At 54.2% G+C, this 24,153-nt stretch overlaps 1 protein-coding gene across 1 annotated transcript in view; it reads left to right on the forward strand.

The window, feature by feature from the left end:
- Positions 1–24,153, forward strand: part of LOC139263730 (rab effector MyRIP-like) — a 346,446-nt gene that overhangs the window by 229,880 nt on the left and 92,413 nt on the right. Inside the window, exon 3 of the mRNA XM_070879762.1 lies at positions 13,452–13,588. Within this exon, the coding sequence (XP_070735863.1) occupies positions 13,452–13,588 (137 nt within the window). The remainder of the gene's footprint in view (positions 1–13,451; positions 13,589–24,153) is intronic.

Genomic DNA, 24,153 nt, shown 5'->3' on the forward strand with positions numbered 1-24,153 from the left:
CCCAATCTATGTGCATATTAAAGTCACCCATGATAACTGCTGCACCTTTATTGCATGCACCCCTAATTTCCTGTTTGATGCCCTCCCCAACATCACGACTATTGTTTGGAGGTCTGTACACAACTCCTACTAACGTTTTTTGCCCTTTGGTGTTCTGCAGCTCTACCCATATAGATTCCACATCATCCAAGCTAATGTCCTTCATAACTATTGCATTAATCTCCTCTTTAACCAACAATGCTACTCCACCTCCTTTTCCTTTTATTCTATCCTTCCTAAATGTTGAATACTCTTGGATGTTGAGTTCCCAGCCCTGATCATCCTGCACTTTGCAGCCAATGAGGTACTTTTTGGAGTGTAGTCACTGTTGTAATGTGGGAAACAGAGTAGCCAATTTACGCACAGCAAGCTCCCACAAATAGCAATGTGACAATGACCAGATAATCTGTTTTTGTTATTGTGATCGAAGGATAAATATTGGCCCCAGGACACCGGGGAGAACTTTCCTGCTCTTCTTTGAAATAGTGCCTTAGGATCTTTTACATCCACCTGAGAGGGCAGGCGGGGCCTACTCTTGTCCCTATTTCTTATGTTTTTCTGTTCTAACGTCCCATCGGAAAGACGGCCCCTCCGACAGTGCGGCACACCCTCAGTACTGCCCCTCCGATAGTGCGGCACACCCTCAATACTGCCCCTCCGATAGTGCGGCACTCCCTCAGTACTGCCCCTCCGACAGTGCAGCACTCCCTCAGCACTGCCCCTCCGACAGTGCGGCGCTCCCTCAGCACTGCCCCTCCGACAGTGCGGGGCTCCCTCAGTACTGCCCCTCCGACAGTGCGGCGCTCCCTCAGTACTGCCCCTCCGACAGTGCAGCAGTCCCTCAGTACTGCCCTTCCGACAGTGCGGAACCCCCTCAGTACTGCCCCTCCGACAGTGCAGCACTCCCTCAGCACTGCCCCTCCGACAGTGCGGCGCTCCCTCAGCACTGCCCCTCCGACAGTGCGGGGCTCCCTCAGTACTGCCCCTCCGACAGTGCGGCGCTCCCTCAGTACTGCCCCTCCGACAGTGCGGCTCTCCCTCAGTACTGCACTGGGAGTGTCAGCCAGGATTTATTTGCTCAAGTCTCTGGAGTGGGACTGGAACCCACATTGTTCTGGCTCAGAGGTGAGGGTGCTGCCCACTGAGCCACAGCGGACACAGCCGTGAGACAAACGCAGAATTCCGGGGGCGGTGAGGGGGCCTGGGGGGGTGGGGGGCCGGGGGGGGTGAGGGGGCCGAGGGCGGTGAGGGGGCCAGGGGGGGTGGTGGGGGGCCGGGGGCGGTGAGGGGGCCGGGGGGGGGGGGGGTGGGGAGCTGGGGGCGGTGAGGGGGCCGAGGGCGGTGAGGGGGCCGGGGGGGGTGGTGGGGGGCCGGGGGCGGGGGGTTGGGGGCGGTGAGGGGGCCGAGGGCGGTGAGGGGGCCGGGGGGGGTGGTGGAGGGCCGGGGGTGGTGAGAGGGCCGGGGGCGGTGAGGGGGCCGGGGGGGGGGGTGGGGAGCTGGGGGCGGTGAGGGGGCCGAGGGCGGTGAGGGGGCCGGGGGGGTGGTGGGGGGCCGGGAGCGGGGGGTTGGGGGGGTGGGGGGCTGGGGGCAGTGAGGGGGCCGGGGGTGATGTCCCTTCAGAGTACGTCGACTAAAACCCCGCAATTAATAAAGTGAGGGAAATTGGTACAGCAGGATAATGTAACAGTGTATCACTAATCGCTGTGGACCCATGTATGCCGTAAGTTCGGGAAACACATACCACCCTGTAAAAGGCAGTCATTGGGTCTTGTGCTGAACTAAACAATGGCCCAGGGGGATGGCATTCTGTAAACTCAATTCAAAACCAAAGCCGAGTATCTGTGAAACCAATTAACACTGTGAAGCCTCCCCCTGTTTCTGAGCTCGCTGTCGCTGTTGGTGACAATGCGCGGGGTGGGGGAAAGGGGATGGGAAATTGTTCAGTAAATTTTGAAGAACGCGCTCGGAGATCAAGAGGATACAATTTACAAGCTGTAATTGTGTCTGCTGCAACAGATTACTTGTTATGTACAAACCCGCGGTGATACGGTTAGAGACACTGAGGAGGCTGCGATGACACTTGACATCCACCTCGTTTATCTTGCCATTTATCACAAGTGACCATTGGCAGATTTTTCTTCAAATGATCGAACAGATTGATTGTGTTGCTGTGAGAGTTTTTGCCGATCGCACTGCGGGATGTTGTGTCTGAATCCCACAATAATTGCTCTCGGCCCCAACTAATTAAACCCAGCCCGAAGCCATGTCACTGCTGTGTGTCACTCATTCCCCCTCTATTAGTCCCTCGTGTTCGGCTTCAGGGTTTCGGGCCAGGCTGTAAGCTCACCAATTAGTTTATCTGAGCGCATTGGCAACCTCTCGTTTGTGTCCTACCATTCTCCCAATGCAAACTGCTGCAGCAGGGTTAGTCTGATTGTGTGTTTTAATAAGAACATAAGAAATAGGAGCAGGAGTCGGCCATACAGCCCCTCGAGCCTGCTCCACCATTTAATAAGATCATGGCTGATCCGATCATGGACTCAGCTCCACTTCCCCGCCCGCTCCCCATAACCCGTTATCTCCTTATCGGTTAAGAAACTGTCTATTTCTGGATTAAATTTATTCAATGACCCAGCTTCCACAGCTCTCTGAGGCAACGAATTCCACAGATTTACAACCCTCTGGGAGAAGAAATTCCTCCTCATCTCAGTTTTAAATGGACGGCCCCTTATTCTGAGACCATGCCCCCTCGTTCTAGTCTCCCCCCATCAGTGGAAACATCCTCTCCTCATCCACCTTGTCAAGCCCCCTCATAATCTTAGACATTTCGATAAGATCACCTCTCAATCTTCTGAATTCCAATGAGTAGAAGCCCAACCTCCTCAACCTTTCCTCATAAGTCAACCCCCTCATCCCCAGAATCAACCGAGTGAACCTTCTCTGAACTGCCTCCAAAGCAAGTATATCCTTTCGTAAATACGGAAACTAAAACTGCACGCAGTGTTTCGCGGGGCCCCACGGCGCGTACCCGCCTGCAGGGGCCCCGTCACCTCTGCGTTTAGGCAGCGCGACAACCCGGAACCCGCGATCTGTCAACGATCTTCTTCATTGATCATAACCAGCCCCGGAAAAAGGACTCCCGCGGGAGGAGAGTTGGGCTATTTGCCCAGCGAATGCCAGTGATATTCTAACGCCCAGTAAGGCCTGCTTTTACCAGCGTAAGAGTTTAAATGAATGGAAAAAAAATCAATTTTATAATCATGTAAACAGCATAAGCAAGGTACGATTATATTTACCCCCTTTAGACCATTTAACTTTATTTTTCAAAAAATCTAATTCTTGTTTTAAATTGTATTTTAATTCATTTAAAATATATTTTTTATGTATTTGCTGTGTAAATGTGTTTTTTATGTGATCTCCATCTGTGGTTACGGGGAGTCTGTCAGCACGGAAACCCAATAATGGGATCCCCCTTCTTTGATTGGTTGGGCCGGCCCATGTGATCCCAGGGATGCGTGCGACCCGCCTGTGCCCCGGGGTGCGTGGGCCGTGACACGTGTCTACACGCAGAGCCCCAGGAACGCGGCTCTCCGCGGATCCCGAGGGGGAAGGTAAGTTTGTTGATTTTTTGCCGGTCAGAGACATTCGCCCGCAGGAAACTTCCGACCGCAAATTCAGGCCCAATAAATGCACCAGTGTTAGTTGGTTGGTCCAGCCGAGATTCAGCGTGTAATTCCCCCATACTAACACAAGCTAAGTGGCTACGGCACTTTGTATGGAACTCGTTGCTAAAATACATTTGTTTCATTAGTTCCTGGGATGTGGGTGTCGCTGGCAAGGCCGGCATTTATTGCCCATCCCTAATTGCCCCTTGAGAAGGTGGTGGTGAGCCGCCTTCTTGAACCGCTGCAGTCCGTGTGGTGAAGGTGCTCCCACAGTGCTGTTAGGGAGGGAGTTCCAGGATTGTGACCCAGCGACGATGAAGGAACGGCCGATATATTTCCCAGTCGGGATGGTGTGTGACTGGGAGGGGAACGTGGAGGTGGTGGTGTTCCCATGGACCTGCTGACCAGGAAGCATTGTTTTGCGTTCTTATATTCTTAAATCTGACTCATTTAACTGGCTTGTCAATATAATGAACTTTATGTTGAGTAAGTTACACGATCATTACATGTATACTTCATTTTCATTTGTAGTAATATTTTTCTTTTCAGAATATGACAGTAATACTAGTCACAGGAACAAGGTGGAGAATTCACCGACCTTCGCTGAGCTTTAGTTGCTGACGCCAACGTTTCAATCAGATGAGATTAGAATGAGCAAGTTGAAGATTTATTTCCCCCTTGGCATAGCTGATAGGTAGAATGGACTGCCCCATTAAAAACAGTCAGTGCTGTGCTAATTATCTCATTCAGAAAAGCGGTGGTAGGTATAGGCAGAGTTGTTCAAAAACCCCAAGGTACAAGATTCCAACGCACTCCTGGCTGGCCTCCCATACTCGACCCTACGTAAACGTGAAGTCATCCAAAATTGAGCAGCTCGTGTCCTAACTCGCACCCAGTCCCGCTCACCCATCACCCCCTGTGCTCACTGCCCCGTGTCCTAACTTGCACCCAGTCCCGCTCACCCATCACCCCCTGTGTCCTAACTCGCACCGAGTCCCACTCACCCATCACCCCCTGTGTCCTAACTCGCACCGAGTCCCACTCACCCATCACCCCCTGTGTCCTAACTTGCACCGAGTCCCACTCACCCATCACCCCCTGTGTCCTAACTCGCACCGAGTCCCACTCACCCATCACCCCCTGTGTCCTAACTCGCACCGAGTCCTACTCACCCATCACCCCCTGTGCTCGCTGCCCCGTGTCCTAACTCGCACCAAGTCCCGCTCACCCATCACCCCCTGTGCTCGCTGCCCCGTGTCCTAACTCGCACCGAGTCCCACTCACCCATCACCCCCCGTGCCCAGTGTCCTAAATCGCACCAAGTCCCGCTCACCCATCACCCCCTGTGCTCACTGCCCCGTGTTGTAAATCGCACCCAGTCCCGCTCACCCATCACCCCTGTGCTTGCTGCCCCGTGTCCTAACTCATACCCAGTCCCACTCACCCATCACCCCCTGTGCTCGCTGCTCGTGTCCTAACTCGCACCCAGTCCCACTCACCCCTCACCCCCTGTGCCCCGTGTCCTAACTCGCACCGAGTCCCACTCACCCATCACCCCCTGTGCTCACTGACCTACATTGGTTCCCGGTTAAGCAACGCCTCGATTTCAAAATTCTCATCCTTGTTTTCAAATCCCTCTATGGCCCTCGCCTCTCCCTATCTCTGTAATCTCCTCCAGCCCCACAACCCCCCGAGATGTCTGCACTCCTCTAATTCTGCCCTCCTGAGCATCCCTGATTATAATCGCTCCACCATCGGTGGCCGTGCCTTCTGTTGCCTGGGCCCCAAGCTCTGGAACTCCCTCCCTAAACCTCTCCGCCTCTCTACCTCTCTCTCCTCCTTTAAGACGCTCCTTAAAACCTCCCTCTTTGACCAAATCAAGGATGTGTGTAAGGGGAATGAAATACGGTCACTGGAGTGGGGACAGACCGAGGGTGATGAATGGGGATACTGAAGGTAGTGAATTGATCCGATATGTAAAATGGTCCAGATTAAAAGGGTAATCAGTATTCAGAGGTTCTGAGGAATCGGGAGTTCCTCTGTATTCCAGTCGGGATTGTGATTGACCGATTGTATGTAAAACTCGCTTATGTATGTAAAGTACGCTGATACACTCGCTTACATTGGGTTAAGGAGGGAGGCAGCAGTGGCTGATGGTTAATGAACCATCCATGGTATTAACCTTAGAACAGACTCGGAAACAGTATTCAGTACAGAACACGGACAGTAAAATGTTTGGGATTGTCGATTATCGCAGTATGGGAACAGCATGGTATTGACGGGTAGTGTTAACTCGAGTTCTTGGGAGAGGTATAAGGAGGCACCACCCTGGGAAACAAAGTTAATTAACACATCATAGGGAACTGAGGCAAAGTGACACCACTGAATAACACATTCCGGGAGGGTGACGTGTGATGGGAGATGGACAGGTGGGGAAACACTCAGAGCCAGTCTGACGAGGGTCAACGAATCAATGTAATTCCGCTGATAGCAGTCGGTCAATCGGTGATTCTGTCGGAGGGTCACCCACCACAGGAAATGTATACCTGTCATTACAAATGGTGTTCTGACAAGTGTTCATCAGGACCTTCCCCTGCATGCTCGAATAAAACCGGTTGAACCGAAGGTTTAATCTGAGTCACTCCGTGGTCACTATACAAGAGGGCAAGTGTCGATTCCTTATATCAGGGAGTCCATCTCGAGGAGAAGTCTTCCTTATACCCCAACAATGTGCAAGAGGGCAGAATTAGAGGAGTGCAGATATCTCGGGGCTGGAGGAGATTACAGAGATAGGGAGGGGCGAGGCCATGGAGGGATTTGAAAACAAGGATGAGAATTTTAAAATCAAGTCGTTGCTTAACCGGGGGCCAATGTAGGTCAACGTTGGTAACCTATAGCAACAATGCACTATGAAGATATGGAATCAAATTAGTACTATAACATTTGGGTATTTTTTTGTTGGTTTTGCTTTTTAAAATTTTGTCGAGGGTTTTATTAAACAGCGATGTGTTTCTGAACAATAGGACTAAACCTTTAATCGACTTGTTTCCAACGGGAAGTAACAATATATCATCTTAATATTCTTGTACTAAATGTGGCTCAGCTGCTGTTCTCGTGCCTGTCCTCGAGACCAGTGTCTGCAGGTCGCCCCACGAGAGCAGTCGCTGGTGTTTCAGAACCCCGCCTGGTGAGGGGTTGTCTCTGTGTATCTGCACATTGCTACAGAGACAGAGCACAACCTGCAACCCTGCATTTCCTCGTTGCTTGCACAAAGCATGTTTGCCTTCAACTTTACCAGGGCTCAATTTCGCACTCAATGTCTGAGGATCGCTAGACGTCAGGCCCCAGACGCCAGGCCCCAGGCACCTCGCTTCAAATTGGGGCCACCTGCCTTGCTGGTAATGGGCCCTCGGGTAAGTCCCGTGGGGCGGGGGTTGGGGGTGGGGGGAAAGGACAGCAGTGGGAGGAGGGTGGGTGCTGATCATGGCTGTGTAAAGTCCTGTGGATCCGGGAGGAGAACTTCTGTTCCTCCTGCCTCCAAAAATGAAAGACTTGCATTTCTATAGCGACTTTCACGACCATCATCATCATCATCATCGGCAGTCCCTCGGAATCGAGGAAGACTTGCTTCCACTATAAAAGTGAGTTCTTAGGTGGCTGAACAGTCCAATACGAGAGCCACAGTCCCTGTCACAGGTGGGACAGACAGTGGTTGAGGGAAGGGGTGTGTGGGACTGGTTTGCCGCACGCTCCTTCCGCTGCCTGCGCTTGGTTTCTGCATGCTCTCGGCGACGAGACTCGAGGTGCTCAGCGCCCTCCCGGATGCACTTCCTCCACTTAGGGCGGTCTTTGGCCAGGGTCAGTGGGGATGTTGCACTTTATCAGGGAGGCATTGAGGGTGTCCTTGTAACGTTTCCTCTGTCCACCTGGGGCTCGTTTGCTGTGAAGGAGTTCCGAGTAGAGCGCTTGCTTTGGGGAGTCTCGTGTCGGGGGCATGCAAACAATGTGGCCTGCCCAGCGGAGCTGATCAAGTGTGGTCAGTGCTTCGATGCTGGGGATGTTGGCCTGGTCGAGGACGCTAACGTTGGTGCGTCTGTCCTCCCAGGGGATTTGCACAACTTGCGGAGACAGCGCAGGTGGTATTTCTCCAGCGACTTGAGGTGTCTACTGTACATGGTCCGTGTCTCTGAGCCATACAGGAGGGCGGGTATCACTACAGCCCTGTAGACCATGAGCTTGGTGGTAGATTTGAGGGCCTGGTCTTCGAACACTCTTTTCCTCAGGCGGCCAAAGGCTGCACTGGCGCACTGGAGGCGGTGTTGAATCTCGTCGTCAATGCCTGCCCTTGCTGATAGTGGGCTCCCAAGTTACTACCCCTCCAACAGTGCAACGCTCCCTCAGTACTGCCCCTCCGACAGTGCGGCACTCCCTCAGTACTGCCCCTCCGACAGTGCGGCACTCCCTCAGTACTGCCCCTCCAACAGTGCGGCCCTCCCTCAGTACTGCCCTTCCGACAGTGCAGCACTCCCTCAGTACTGCCCCTCCGACAGTGCGGCGCTCCCTCAGTACTACCCCTCCAACAGTGCAGCACTCCCTCAGTACTGCCCTCCGACAGTGCGGCACTCCCTCAGCACCGCCCCTCCGACAGTGTGGCACTCCCTCAGTACTGCCCCTCCGACAGTGCGGCACTCCCTCAGTACTGCCCCTCCGACAGTGTGGCACTCCCTCAGTACTGCCCCTCCGACAGTGCGGCACTCCCTCAGTACTGCCCCTCCAACAGTGCGGCCCTCCCTCAGTACTGCCCTTCCGACAGTGCAGCACTCCCTCAGTACTGCCCTTCGACAGTGCGGCACTCTCTCAGTACTGCCCTCCGACAGTGCGGCACTCCCTCAGTACTGCCCTCCGACAGTGCGGCACTCCCTCAGTACTGCCCCTCCGACAGTGCGGCACTCCCTCAGTACTGCCCTCCGACAGTGCGGCACTCCCTCAGCACCGCCCCTCCGACAGTGCAGCACTCCCTCAGTACTGCCCCTCCGTCAGTGCGGCACTCCCTCAGTACTGCCCTTCGACAGTGCGGCACTCTCTCAGTACTGCCCTCCGACAGTGCGGCACTCCCTCAGTACTGCCCTCCGACAGTGCGGCACTCCCTCAGTACTGCCCCTCCGACAGTGCGGCACTCCCTCAGTACTGCCCTCCGACAGTGCGGCACTCCCTCAGCACCGCCCCTCCGACAGTGCAGCACTCCCTCAGTACTGCCCCTCCGTCAGTGCGGCACTCCCTCAGTGCTACACTGGGAGTGTCAGCCTGGATTATGTGCTCAAGTCCCTGGGGTGTGACTCAGGTGAGAGGGAGAGAGAGAGAGAGAGAGAGAGTGCTGCTTGCTGATCCATGGCTGGTACTGTCGTCTGCCGATCGAGTCAATTCCTTTTGTGGCCCTCCTGATAAAATGTGTTGGGGATATTGTGGGGACAATGGACAATGGCATTGGCCGCACTTTACAGCCCGATGGGCAGGTAATGTATCAAAATGTTTCCTGGAATTCAATTTTCTTTGAAATAAGGATTATTAGTTGGTAAGTGGCCTGTGCTGCACAGATTACTTCCGTCCCGGCCTCACACTGAGAGATCACACAAGTGCTGCAGCTGAAAAGCATTCAAGTCTGATACATAAAGTGTTCTGTTGATATGTGTCATTAAGAGCTTGTGTTATAGCAATAGGACCATAAACGCTGCTTATATCTGTGTGCATTTGTGTGCAGTGAGGTTTAAGACTGTGATTTGAAGATTGCAGTGGCATTGTGGAAGAGTAGAATTTTTATTATACTTTGCAGGAATCAAAATAATGTGAATGGAGAAAGCAACCAGTCGGGCAATGGGTAAAGGAGCTCGGAGGATATCGGAGAATAAAGTGTGGTGTTTAAATCTATAAAACTGTTGCTGGTTCCAAGATAGTTCATGACTGTTCAAATGGAAGTCCCACAATTAAATATTTATGTTCAATGGGGTGGATATTTGGTACTGCACAATTTCCCATAAATTGTGCCCCGGTAAAATGGATTGCGTCTGCAGCAAAATTCACCAGGCGAGGCCCGACTGTGGGGCGGGGGGTTAGGGGGGGGTTACACACCTCTCTCGGGGGGGGGAGGGGTTACACACCTCTCTCAGGGGGCGAGGGGAGGGGTTACACACCTCTCTCAGGGGGCTAGGGGAGGGGTTACACACCTCTCTCAGGGGGGCGGAGGGGTTACACACCTCTCTCAGGGGGCTAGGGGAGGGGTTACACACCTCTCTCAGGGCGAGGGGAGGGGTTACACACCTCTCTCAGGGCGTGGGGAGGGGTTACACACCTGTCTCGGGGGGAGGGGAGGGGTTACACACCTCTCTCAGGGTGAGGAGAGGGGTTACACACCTCTCTCAGGGCGAAGGGAGGGGTTACACACCTGTCTCAGGGCGAGGGGAGGGGTTACACACCTCTCTCAGGGGGCGAGGGGAGGGGTTACACACCTCTCTCAGGGCAAGGGGAGGGGTTACACACCTCTCTCAGGGCGAGGGGAGGGGTTACACACCTCTCTCAGGGGGCGAGGGGAGGGGTTACACACCTCTCTCGGGGCGAGGGGAGGGGTTACACACCTCTCGCAGGGGGCGAGGGGAGGGGTTACACACCTGTCTCAGGGCGAGGGGAGGGGTTACACACCTCTCTCAGGGGGCGAGGGGAGGGGTTACACACCTCTGTCAGAGGGGGGAGGGGTTACACACCTCTCTCAGGAGGGGAGGGGTTACACACCTCTGTCAGAGGGGGGAGGGGTTACACACCTCTCTCAGGGGGGGAGGGGTTACACACCTCACTCAGGGGGGGAGGGGTTACACACTTCTCTCAGGGGGCGAGGGGAGGGGTTACACACCTCTCTCAGGGGGTGAGGGGAGGGGTTACACACCTCTCTTGGGGGGGAGGGGTTACACACCTCTCTCAGGGGGTGAGGGGAGGGGTTACACACCTCTCTTGGGGGGGAGGGGTTACACAACTCTCTCAGGGGGTGAGGGGTTACACACCTCTCTCAGGGGGGGGGGTTACACATCTCTCTCAGGGGGTGAGGGGTTACACACTTCTCTCAGGGGGAGGGGAGGGGTTACACACCTCTCTCAGGGGGTTGGGGAGGGGTTACACATCTCTCCCGGGGCGAGGGGAGGGTTTACACACCTCTCTCAGTGGGGGGGAGGGGTTACACATCTCTCCCGGGGCGAGTGGAGGGGTTACACACCTCTCTCAGTGGGGGGGATGGGTTACACACCTCTCTCAGGGGGCTGGGGGAGGGGTTACACACCTCTCTCAGGGGGCTGGGGGAGGGTTACACACCTCTCTCAGGGGGTATGGGGAGGGGTTACACACCTCTCTCAGGGGGCTGGGGGAGAGGTTACACACCTCTCTCGGGGTGAGGGGAGGGGTTACACATCTCTCTCAGGGGGTGAGGGGAGGGGTTACACACCTCTCTCAGGGGGCTGGGGGATGGGTTACACACCTCTCTCAGGGCGCTGGGGGAGGGGTTACACACCTCTCTCAGGGCGCTGGGGGAGGGGTTACGCACCTCTCTCAGGGGGTGAGGGGAGGGGTTACACACCTCTCTCAGGGGGTGAGGGGAGGGGTTACACACCCGTCTCGGGGGGGGAGGGGTTACACACTTCTCTCAGGGCGAGGGGAGGGGTTACACACCTCTCTCGGGGGGGAGGGGTTACACACCTCGCTCGGGGCGAGGGGAGGGGTTACACACCTCTCTCGGGGCGAGGGGAGGGGTTACACACCTCTCTCAGGGGGTGAGGGGAGGGGTTACACACCTCTCTCAGGGGGTGAGGGGAGGGGTTACACACCTCTCTCAGGGCGCTGGGCCGGCTGAGCATGGGACAATCCCGAGCTAAACAGCCAGCTTCCGAGCCCCCTGAGAGAGGCTTCCCTGGGAGAAATAAATCTTCAAAAAACACACTAAAAACATTCCCGGTACATTACTGTCGACACATCAACATGAATCGCAAAAATAACAACCAGTCACACTTCCCTGAGGCGGACATTCCTTCCCTGACTGCGGCCGGTACAGCTCGTACAGCCCGCCTTCCCAGGCGGTCCCACCAGGGGGCGTTGCAGACCGGATCGCCCCCACGGCCCGCCTTCTCAGGCGGTCCCACCAGGGGGCGTTGCAGACCGGATCGCCCCCACGGCCCGCCTTCCCAGGCGGTCCCACCAGGGGGCGTTGCAGACCGGATCGCCCCCACGGCCCGCCTTCCCAGGCGGTCCCACCAGGGGGCGTTGCAGACCGGATCGCCCCCACGGCCCGCCTTTCCAGGCGGTCCCACCAGGGGGCGTTGCAGACCGGATCGCCCCCACGGCCCGCCTTCCCAGGCGGTCCCACCAGGGGGCGTTGCAGACTGGATCGCCCCCACGGGCGGTACTGCTCCGTGCCCCCTCGATACCGGCATCCAATGTCCCGGCCGGGCGCTGGGAACCGGTCGCCCACCCGGAAATTATTCTGCCACCATTACCATCCCGCCACTGGCGGCAACGGACTGGATTTCCACCCCATTAACTATCGCTGTAAGCTGTAGCATTTTGATGAAAGGCGAACAGCTGTAAAGCGGGAAGGCCTGAGACACGGCCTGGTGTACACTGAGTGGTGAAATGGCTCTCCTTCTCCCAGTCAGTGAGCCAGAAAGGTGACACTTGCTTCACCTGAGCACTGAACAATGATGCTTCCCATTGGCTGGCAGAGTTACCGCTTCTGATCGGCTGAAAGTGCGGATCACTGGACTGGCACAGCGCCGCGATGAAAAGGGGATCTGATAATCAGTGCCATGGCCGTTCGAACCGAAAACCGGCCAAAGTTATCTCTCGCCGGGCGGGCGTGGCCAGTGAGCCAGAGCGGGAGCTCGACTCACAGGCTGCCCCCTCCGCTGAATGTTTTCATTGTCCAGCCTGATTTGAATCCCGACAGTGGGCTGCTCGCCCGTTCCCGGCGATATTCCGCAGCTGGCCGGCCGCGGGAAGACCAGGCTCCGAAGCTGCCCGCTAGGCCCGCCAGAGAGAAGGCTTCTGGCAACAAGTTAAATCTGGGAGGCGGGCGTTGTGAGAGTGTTGAGGGTGGAGTGCGGGAGTGAGGCTGGGAGTAACAGGCCCTGGACTTTCCTCGTGGTGTTCAGTATTTGGACTGACCTTCGCTGACCTCACTGGCTTCTCGTCAGATTTTCCTGGCATGGGGGGGGGCCGGAGGGATGGGGGCTCAGGAGCAGGTTAAAATGGTATTGGGGTCCCGTGTACGGCACAGTTGACAATCTAATGTGCACAAACAAAACCGACAAAATGCTTGTATTCGAATTGAGTGGTTAATAAAGCTCCCCCTCGTGGACTACTGTGGTGATGTAACTACTGATATAAATACAACAAAAGGGTCATGCGGCAAGGTCACATGATGACAGTTCCTGCTAAGATCCATCTTGTGTTGTGTGTGCGTCTTAGTGAGGCCGTAAAGATATAGCACAAGCAAATTCACCCTCTCTCCCTATCGTACCCGGCTTGACACAACATTTATATTTTGGGCTGTTCTATGAACACAAGCTGGACTATTTTCTGTGAGTAAGCAGACCGTTGAACCCCGTATCTGCCATGATGCGTTATGGACACCAATGCACAACTTGTATATCGACCTTTTGTTCAGCTGGTTCTGCACTGAGCATTTTCTAACATTGGCTTTTGTTGTTTGTTTAGGCTGCTGAAGACCCAGTCCTTGGAATGGTACTACAATAATGTCAAGGGCAGATTCAAGCACTTCGGCAGTGCCAAGGTGGTCCACACTTTATACAAGAAGCGGCTGGCAGGGAGGGGGAGCCAATTGAACATACTAGGTATTTACAACCTCAGTCTGAAATTGCTGCCTGTTTATGATGGGTTCTCCTTCCATCACTCCATCTTATTTTTTCTCCATCTCAACATGTTAGAACATAAGAACATAAGAATTAGGAGCGGAGTCGGCCATTCGGCCCCTCGAGCCTGCCCCGCCATTCAATAAGATCACGGCTGACCTTCGACCTCAACTCCACTTTCCCGCCCGATCCCCATATCCCTCGATTCCCCGAGAGTCCAAAAATCTATCGATCTCAGCCTTGAATATACTCAACGACTCAGCATCCACAGCCCTCTGGGGCAGAGAATTCCAAAGATTCACCCCCCTCTGAGTGAAGAAATTCCTCCTCATCTCAGTCCTAAATGGCCGACCCCTTATCCTGAGACTGTGACCCCTGGTTCTAGACTCTCCAGCCTGGGGGAAACATCCTCTCAGCATCTACCCTGTCAATCCCCCTCAGAATCTTGTGTTTCAGTGAGATCACCTCTCATTCTTCTAAACTCCAGAGAGTATCGGCCCAATCTGCTCAATCTCTCCTCGTAGGGCAACCCTCTCATCCCAGGGATCAGCCTTTGTCGCACCGTCTCGAAGGCATAAATGTCCTTTCTTAGCTAAGGAGACCAGAACCCTGCATGGTACTCCAGGTGTGGTTTAACCAGAGCCCTGTACAATTGCAGCAAGACTTCCTGGCCCGAAATTCACTGTCCCGGGAAAGACCATTACTGCCTGTTTCCGGCGGCCATTCGTCAAAATCAATTAGCCGCCGCTCTGGGCTCGGCTGGCCGCCCTAACATAGATTGGGCTCGGGAGATCTTACAGTGGTGTGGGCCACCACTGCGATTGGCCAACTCTCGTTGGCGGTGTTAGGCTTGTGACGGTAGTGACACGGTAAAAGTACGCACCGCTGCCGCTACGCCCCCGGACCCATTTTCACCGTGAAGAAGCCGGCCCTTTAGTGGACGGTGCCCCCACCAGCTTTTAGGGCCAGCGCAGAGTGGCAGAGATTTCGGAGCCGGTTTAGCTCCACGACAGTAGCTCAGTCGGCAGCAGAGAAGATCATCCGGAGAGATCAGCGAGCTCCGGACAGGGAGAGATCCCGGAGCCAGCTCCGTATTGCCCAGCAACAAGTCCAGGTGCCTCTTCAGTGGAGTGGAGGAGTTCAGCACAGAATCCGCACTCGGTGGGGGGGGAGAGAGAGGGAGGGTGGGAGGGTGAGAGAGAGGGAGAGGGGGGAGGGTGAGGGAGAGGGGGGAGGATGAGGGAGAGAGGGAGGGGGGAGGGTGAGGGAGGGGGGAGGGTGAGAGAGAGGGAGGGGGGAGGGTGAGAGAGCGGGTGAGGGTGGGAGAGAGGGAGGGGGGAGGGTGGGAGAGAGGGAGGGTGGGAGGGTGAAGGAGAGAGGGAGGGTGAGAGAGAGGGAGGGGGGAGAGGGTGAGAGAGAGAGGGAGGGTGAGAGAGAGGGAGGGGGGAGGGTGAGAGAGCGGGTGAGGGTGGGAGAGAGGGAGGGGGGGAGGGTGAGAGAGAGGGAGAGAGGGTGGGAGAGAGGGAGGGAGGAGGGTGGGGGAGAGGGAGAGGGGGGAGGGTGAAGGAGAGAGGGAGGGTGAGAGAGAGGGAGGGGGGAGAGGGTGAGAGAGAGAGGGAGGGTGGAAGAGAGGGAGGGGAGGGAGGGTGAGGGTGGGAGAGAAGGAGGGGGGAGGGTGAGAGAGCGGGTGAGGGTGGGAGAGAGGGAGGGGGGGAGGGTGAGAGAGAGGGAGAGAGGGTGGGAGAGAGGGAGGGAGGAGGGTGGGAGAGAGGGAGGGTGGGAGGGTGAGAGAGAGGGAGGGGGGGAGGATGAGGGAGAGAGGGAGGGTGGGAGGGGAGAGAGGGAGGGTGGGAGGGGAGGGAGGGTGAGAGAGAGGGTGAGGGTGGGAGAGAGCGAGGGGGGAGGGTGGGAGAGAGTGAGAGAGGGTGGGTGGGAGAGGGAGGGGGGAGAGAGGGTGGGTGGGAGAGAGGGAGGGGGAGGGTGAGGGAGCGGGTGAGGGTGGGAGAGAGGGAAGGTGGGAGAAAGGAGAGTGAGGGAGGGGGTGAGGGTGAGAGCGAGAGGGTGAGAAAGGATGAGGGGGGGAGAGGGAGGGGTGAGGGTGGTGAAAGAGAAAGGAGAAACAGAAAGAGAAAATTTGATTGCCAGAGAGAGAAATAGAAAAATAGGAAAAGAGAAAGAGAAAAGGGGGAAAAAAACGAGAGTGAGAAAGAGAAATAGCGATCCCGAGATTCACAGAGAGAAAACTGAAATCTTAATCCAGCTCAGCATTCCACCCGGTAACAAACGGGAACCTGTTCAACTTTCGTCGCTAGATCCAAGACGGTTCCATCCTCCGTCATCGAACTACAATACGCGGGTGACGACTGTGTCTGTACGCACTCAGAGGCCAAACTCCAAGCCATCATCAACATCTTCACCGAGACGTATGAAAGCCTGGGCCTTACACTAAACATCCGTAAGACAAAGGTCCTCCACCAACCTGTCCTCACCGCACAGCACTGCCCCCCGATTATCAAAATCCACGGTGTGGCCCTGGACAACGTGGACCATTTCCCATATCTCGCGAGCTTACTATCAGCGAGGGCAGACATTGACGACGAGATCCAACACCGCCTCCAGTGCGCCAGTGCAGCCTTCGGCCGCCTGAGGAAAAGAGTGTTCGAAGACCAGGCCCTCAAATCTACCACCAAGCTCACGGTCTACAGGGCTGTAGTGATACCCGCCCTCCTGTATGGCTCAGAGACATGGACCGTGTACAGTAGACACCTCAAGTCACTGGAGAAATACCACCTGCGCTGTCTCCGCAAGATCCTGCAAATCCCCTGGGAGGACAGACGCACCAACGTTAGCGTCCTCGACCAGGCCAACATCCCCAGCATCGAAGCACTGACCACACTGGATCAGCTCCGCTGGGCAGGCCACATTGTCCGCATGCCAGACATGAGACTCCCAAAGCAAGCGCTCTACTCGGAACTCCTTCACGGAAAATGAGCCAAAGGTGGGCAGAAGCCTCCCTGATAAAGTGCAACATCCCCACTGACACCTGGGAGTCCCTGGCCAAAGACTGCCCTAAGTGGAGGAAGTGCATCCAGGAGGGCGCTGAGCACCTCGAGTCTCATCGCCGAGAGCATGCAGAAATCAAGCGCAGGCAGCGGAAGGAGCGTGCGGCAAACCAGTCCCACCCTCCCCTTCCCTCAACCACTGTCTGTCCCACCTGTGACAGGGACTGTAATTCCCGTATTGGACTGTTCAGTCACCTGAGAACTCACTTTTAGAGTGGAAGCAAGTCTTCCTCAATTCCGAGGGACTGCCCATGATGATGATGATGATGGTCACCTCACATTATACAGCAGCCCAGATATAGGTGCGAAAAATAAAGATTTAATACAGAATCAATATAACTCCAAACAACTACCAGAACAATAAACCGTGCAGAAAAATAACATTACCATCATTTATCACCCTTGTGCATTTCCTTCTAACCTTTCTTACATGTGCCTAACCTGTGACTTCACCTCAATGCCTCCCCTGTGGGTCTGGGAAGGCTGCTGTGCTCCCTGTGTGGAAGCGGCAGATGTCCTTCTAGGATGCCCTCGAGCAGCTTTGGGCCTGGAAGGGCCGGCTGGAGACTGGTCCACACTGGGAGGGTTCAGTCTGGCTTGGCTCGGGCGAGGAAGCGCTGGCGGAGTGACAGGTCTGGGGCCAGGAATGCTGCGAGCCTGAGGGAGCACATCCTCCGTATCCTGGCCCCAGGAGCCTGAGTAACTCACCAGGGGCTGCACAGTCCCACTACCACCACCAATCTGAGGGAGCTCGGCTCGCTGCTGTGGCCCCACATCGGAAGGTCTCCCGTGGACCGTGGTGGAACCCCCCCCGAAATCAACACTGAGGTCTCGGGGCATCCAGCTGAGACTGCAAGCGAGCAGCCACGGTCTGAAAGCCACCAGATATGACAGCACCTGGACGCTCCGTCGACTCTCACAGAGATGTGGCAATCCTCTCCAAAGCAGCACCGATACGTTCGTTCCCTTGTGCCTGTGCTGCAATGGCAGCTGCCACATCGCCCCAAGGGTGAATTTCCCGTGGGAATAACGCCCCAACTAAGGCTGCAAACTTTCAGGGCTAATAATACTGGAACACTTTGTGGTCAACAAACTGAATTTGGATCCAATGGCCGCCTCAAACATTGCGGCGCTAATCGGGGAAAAAAGGCCTTAACACCACCAACTTTCTGGCGGCACTGAATTTCGGCCCTCCCTTACTCTCATACTCCAGCCCCCTTTACAATAAATGCAAACACACCATTTGCCTTCCTTGTTTGTGCTGACGTTGTCCCAAAAGATTGCAGACAATAAGCAATGTGTTGGCCTGTCACGGTAATCAAAAGAGATCCATTGTGTTGATTGGTTCCCGGTCTCCCATTGCTGGTGTTGATTGGTCCCTGGCCCCGGGAACTTGGCAGTTACACAGGAACAGGAGGAGGCCATTCAGCCCCTCGAGCCTGTTACACTGGAACAGGAGGAGGCCCATTCAGCCCCTCGAGCCTGTTCCCGCCGTTCAATGAGGTCATGGCTTATCTGCGATCTAACTCCATATACCTGCCTTTGGCCCATATCTCTTAATATATTTGGTTAATAAGCTATCAAGCTCAGATTTAAAATTAACAATTGACCCAGTATCAACTGCCGTCTGTGGAAGAGAGTTCCAAACCTCTCCCACCCTGTGTGTGTAGAAGTGTTTCCGAATTTCACTCCTGAAAGGTCTGGCTCTAATGTTTAGACTCTGCCCCTAGTCCCAGACTCCCCAACCAGCGTGAACAGTGTCTCTCTGTCTACCCCCTCTGTTCCCCTCCAAACTTTGCGTTTCCCTGTTAATGTGTATTTTGAAATTTCTCACCTTTTTTACCTGGGTTTTCCCGTCCCTTGGTTTATGGGGAGGTTCCAGGTTGTGTTTATCACAGAGTCCCAGAAATTTACTGTTGTGTATCTGTAAAGCATGCACTCCCATGTTCCGCCACCAGGGAGCACATCCCCTGAAGTCCCAAGAGATCCCAGCATCCCTTGGGAGCACTGTATATAAGCCGGCCCCTAAGGCCTGTTCCTCACTCTGGAGTGTCTTATTAAAGACTGAGGTCACTGTTACTTTAACCTCCCTGTGTGCAGTCTCATCTGTGTTGGGAACACAACAACTGGCGACGAGTATTCGAATCCAACGCAAAGATGTAGCAAACTGTGGGCATCCTGGAGAAGTTCTCGGAGGGGGAGGACTGGGAAGCCTATGTCGAATGGCTAGACCAGTACTTTGTAGCCAACGAGCTGGACGGAGAAGGAAGCGCTGCAAAAAGGAGAGCGGTCCTCCTCACAGTCTGCGGGGCAGCCTCATGAAGAATCTTCTAGCTCCGGTGAAACCCACAGATAAGTCGTATGAGGAGCTGTGTACACTGGTTCGGGAGCATCTTAACCCGAGCGAGAGCGTGCTGATGGCGAGGTATCGGTTCTACACGTGCCAGCGATCTGAAGGTCAGGAAGTGGCGAGCTACATCGCCGAGCTAAGGCGACTTGCAGGACAATGTGAGTTTGATGGCTACCTGGAGCAAATGCTCAGAGACTTTTTTGTACTGGGCATTGGCCACGAGACCATCCTACGAAAACTTTTGACTGTAGAGACACCGACCCTCAGTAAGGCCATTGCGATAGCACAGGCGTTTATGTCCACCAGTGATAACACCAAACAAATCTCTCAGCACACAAGGGCTAGCAATGTTCATAAATTAACTGGAACTGTGTGCGAGCAGAAATGTACAGGGCAGAAACCACAAGTCTGCAACTGCCAGCAAGCCTCAGGTGATCCAGATGACTCAGAGTCCGCAACCAAGGATGAATGCAAGGCAACTCACACCTTGTTGGCATTGTGGAGGCTTCCATTCAGCCTATTCATGCCGCTTCAAAGGGTATGTTTGCAAGAGCTGTGGAACAATGGGGCACCTCCAGTGAGCTGCAAGCTCTGCAAAACCTGCTAACCACCACGTGGCAGAGGAAGATCAGTCCATGGTGGACCAAAGCAATTTCGAGCCTCAGAGAGAGGAAGCAGATGCTAAAATACACAGGGTGCACACATTTTCGACGAAATGTCCACCTATAATGCTAAACATAAAATTGAATGGCTTACCCGTAGCCATGGAACTGGACACTGGCGCTAGCCAATCCATCATGAGTAAATAGATGTTTGAGAGACTGTGGTGCAACAAGGCATTCAGACCAGCCCTGAGCCCCATCCACACAAAACTGAGGACGTACACCAAAGAGTTTATCGCTGTCCTGGGCAGCGCCATGGTCAAGGTCACCTACGAGGGCACGGTGCACGAACTGCCACTCTGGATTGTCTCGGGCGATGGCCCCACACTGCTTGGAAGGATCTGGCTGGGCAAAATCCGCTGGAACTGGGATGACATCCGAGCGCTATCACATGTTGATGAGGCCTTAACAAATTTCCTTCCCTTTTTGAGCCAGGCATTGGAAATTTTTCCAGACCGAAGGTGCGGATCGACTTGGTCCCAGAGGCACGACCCATTCACCACAAGGCGCGAGTGGTACCTCACAGAGAGGAAATCGAGCTGGACAGGCTGCAACGCGAGGGCATCATCTCCCCGGTGGAATTCAGCGAGTGGGCCAGCCCGATTGTTCCAGTACTGAAAAGTGATGGCACGGTCAGGATTTGCGGCGATTATAAAGTAACTATTAATTGTTTCTCGCTACGGGACCAATACCTGCCAGCTAAGTCAAACTAGACAATGGACACAATTTCAAAAAGCACCTGGACCAAACGAGGCTGCGGTTCACAGATTGCCCTGAACAACCCACAGCAGACACCACCTTTTTCGAGCCCACAACACACACCCAAAGGATCAACGACACCACCCCGGACCAGGAAATCAAACCCATCACGCCCAACAGCCCAGCAAGGCCAGGCTCACCCAACAGCCCTGCAGGGCCAACAACACGCCAGCCCAGCGAGGGCACAGCCAACACACCAGAACAGACATTTGTACCGAGGCGGTCCACCAGGGAAAGAAAGGCTCCCGACTGCCTCACCTTGTAAATAGTTTTCACTTTGACTTTGGCGGGGGGGAGTGATGTTGTGTATCTGTAAAGCATGCACTCCCATGTTCCGCCACTAGAGAGCGCATCCCCTGAAGTCCCAAGGGATCCCAGCATCCCTTGGGAGCACTGTATATAAGCCGGCCCTTAAGGCCTGTTCCTCACTCTGGAGTGTCTTATTAAAGACTGAGGTCACTGTTACTTTAACCTCCCTGTGTGCAGTCTCATCTGTGTTAGGAACACAACATTTACAGCACAGAAGGAGGGCATTCGGCCCATCGTGTCCACGCCGGCCGACAAAGAGCTATCTATCCAGCCTAATCCCACTTTCCAGCACTCGGTCCGTAGCCCTATAGGTTACGGCACTTCAGGTGCACATCCAAGTACTTTTTAAATGTGGTGAGGGTTTCTGCCTCTACCACCCTTTCAGGCAGTGAGTTCCAGACCCCCACCGCCCTCTGGGTGAAGAAAGTTCTTCTCAAATCCCCTCTAAACCTCCCCCCAATTACTTTAAATCTATGCCCCCTGGTTGTTGACCCCTCTGCTAAGGGAAATAGGTCCTTCCTATCCACTCTATCCAGGCCCCTCATCATTTTATACACCTCAATCAGGTCTCCCCTCAGCCTCCTCTGTTCCAAAGAAAACAACCCCAGCATATCCAGTCTTTCCTCATCGCTAAAATTCTCCAGTCCCAACAACATCCTGGTAAATCTCCTCTGTACCCTCTCCAGTGCAACATCCTGGTAAATCTCCTCTGTACCCTCTCCAGTGCAACATCCTGGTAAATCTCCTCTGTACCCTTTCTAGTGCAACATCCTGGTAAATCTCCTCTGTACCCTCTCCAGTGCAACATCCTGGTAAATCTCCTCTGTACCCTCTCCAGTGCAACATCCTGGTAAATCTCCTCTGTACCCTCTCCAATGCAACATCCTGGTAAATCTCCTCTGTACCCTCTCCAGTACAACATCCTGGTAAATCTCCTCTGTACCCTCTCTAGTGCAACATCCTGGTAAATCTCCTCTGTACCCTCTCCAGTGCAACATCCTGGTAAATCTCCTCTGTACCCTCTCCAATGCAACATCCTGGTAAATCTCCTCTGTACCCTCTCCAGTGCAACATCCTGGTAAATCTCCTCTGTACCCTCTCCAGTGCAACATCCTGGTAAATCTCCTCTGTACCCTTTCTAGTGCAACATCCTGGTAAATCTCCTCTGTACCCTCTCCAGTGCAACACCCTGGTAAATCTCCTCTGTACCCTCTCCAGTGCAACATCCTGGTAAATCTCCTCTGTACCCTCTCCAGTGCAACACCCTGGTAAATCTCCTCTGTACCCTCTCCAGTGCAACATCCTGGTAAATCTCCTCTGTACCCTCTCCAGTGCAACACCCTGGTAAATTCCCCCATCCCCCCCCCCCCCGTCTCTCCATCCATCCATTCATCCATCCTCCCATCCCTCCCTCCCTCCCTCCATCCCTCCATCCACCTAATGTTTAGTGTTTGCATCAATATATGAATTTAGGGATCCTGTTTGCTTTGTATTGCTCCGTGCTACCCACATGGTGTTATGGATCATGTGGTCAAGAAGTAGCAATGGGATCCGAATCCTATTCTATAAGAAAGAAAGACAGACTTGCATTTATATAGCGACTTTCACGACCTCAGGATGTCCCAAAGTGCTTTCCAACCAACGACGTAGTTTTTGAAATGTAGTCACTGTTGTAATGTTGGAAACACAGCAGGCACTTTACGCACAGCAAGCTCCCACAAACAGCAGTGTGACAATGCCGTATAATCTGTTTAGTGACATTGATTGAGGGATAAATATTGGCCTCAGGACACCGGGGAGAACTCCCCTGCTCTTCAAAATAGTGCCAGGAGATCTTTTACATCCACCTGAGAGAGCAGACGGGGCCTCAGTTTAACGTCTCATTCAAAAGCTGGCCCTTCTGACAGTGCGGCACTCCCTCAGTACTGCCCCTCTGACAGTGCAGCACTCCCTCAGTACTGCCCCTCCGACAGTGCAGCACTCCCTCAGCACTGCCCCTCCGACAGTGCAGCACTCCCTCAGCACTGCCCCTCCGACAGTGCGGCACTCCCTCAGTACTGCCCCTCCGACAGTGCGGCACTCCCTCAGTACTGCCCCTCCGACAGCGCGGCACTGCCCTGGGAGTGTCAGCCTAGAGTTTTGTGCTCAAGTTTCCGTCTGCTGGCCTGACAATGTGAGAGATCTCCGTCTGCCGCAGCAGTAAATGTCCCAGGTGGTAGCTGTACTGCGGATGGAGGGAGAGATTTGTCAAGAGGAATCGTGTCTTATTTTTAATGCCAATATTTGAAGAGCTGTTTGATGAGAACATTCAGATTCATGGTCTGTTATTGGACCTGCATATAACAGCATATGACAACTCTCAAACACGATCTTACTGTGACCCGTACTAAACCACTCCAGGCTCTACAAACGCTTGACGCATTTCCAGGTGGCTGATACTGATTTCAACGTTGGAAGTAACCTCTGGAACATTCTGTGTGAGGGTGACAATATGCTCGAATGAGATCTGCATTCTAAACAAAATGTGTAAAGCTCAGTTGATGCAGGACTCTGCCGGCTGTAACTCCGTGCACTCAGTCCCATTCACCCATCACATTGGCTTTCAGTCCTCCCGCCTCCCAGTGACTCAAATTTAAAATTCACACCCTTGCGTTTAAATTCCTTCATGTCCTTGCTCTTCCCGATCTGTGTGACTTCCTACAGCAATATCTCCGGTTTCTTGGGCAAACACGCTTTGCTCCAGCATTGGGGCCGTGTCTCCAGCCACCTTGGGGAGCTCGGCCATTGTCTGTGTCTGGAATCCAGCAATGGGCCCATATTGGTAAGCCGCACCTGACTCACACACACCGACCTCCGCGGGTACACCAGTATTTTTTAAAATAAAAGTATTTCTTCAAATCGAATGAGTGTTTTTTTAAAAAAACATTAAGAAGCCTAAAACAGAGGGGTCAACAACCAGGGGGCATAGATTTAAAGTAATTGGGGGGAGGATTAGAGGGGATTTGAGGAGAACTTTCTTCACCCAGAGGGTGGTGGGGGTCTGGAACTCACGGCCTGAAAGGGTGGTAGAGGCAGAAACCCTCACCACATTTAAAAAATACCTGGATGTGCACCTGAAGTGCCGTAACCTACAGGGCTACGGACCCAGAGCTGGAAAGTGGGATTCGGCTGGGTAGCTCTTTGTCGGCCGGCGCGGACACGATGGGCCAAATGGCCTCCTTCCGTGCTGTCAATTTCTGCGATTCTAGACAGCAGGCTGGAGCCCACAATGCAGAACACCACTAAGGCTGAAAAGAGTAGATAAATCAGTAAGCGATGACCAAGCTTGTAGGTAGAAGGGAAGACAGAACTCCCGCTGTACGGAATCTCTGGGCCTTTACGTCATTGCCCTATGTAGGGTGGATG

Source organism: Pristiophorus japonicus, chromosome 5 (assembly GCF_044704955.1).
Source record: "Pristiophorus japonicus isolate sPriJap1 chromosome 5, sPriJap1.hap1, whole genome shotgun sequence".
NCBI lineage: Eukaryota > Metazoa > Chordata > Chondrichthyes > Pristiophoridae > Pristiophorus > Pristiophorus japonicus.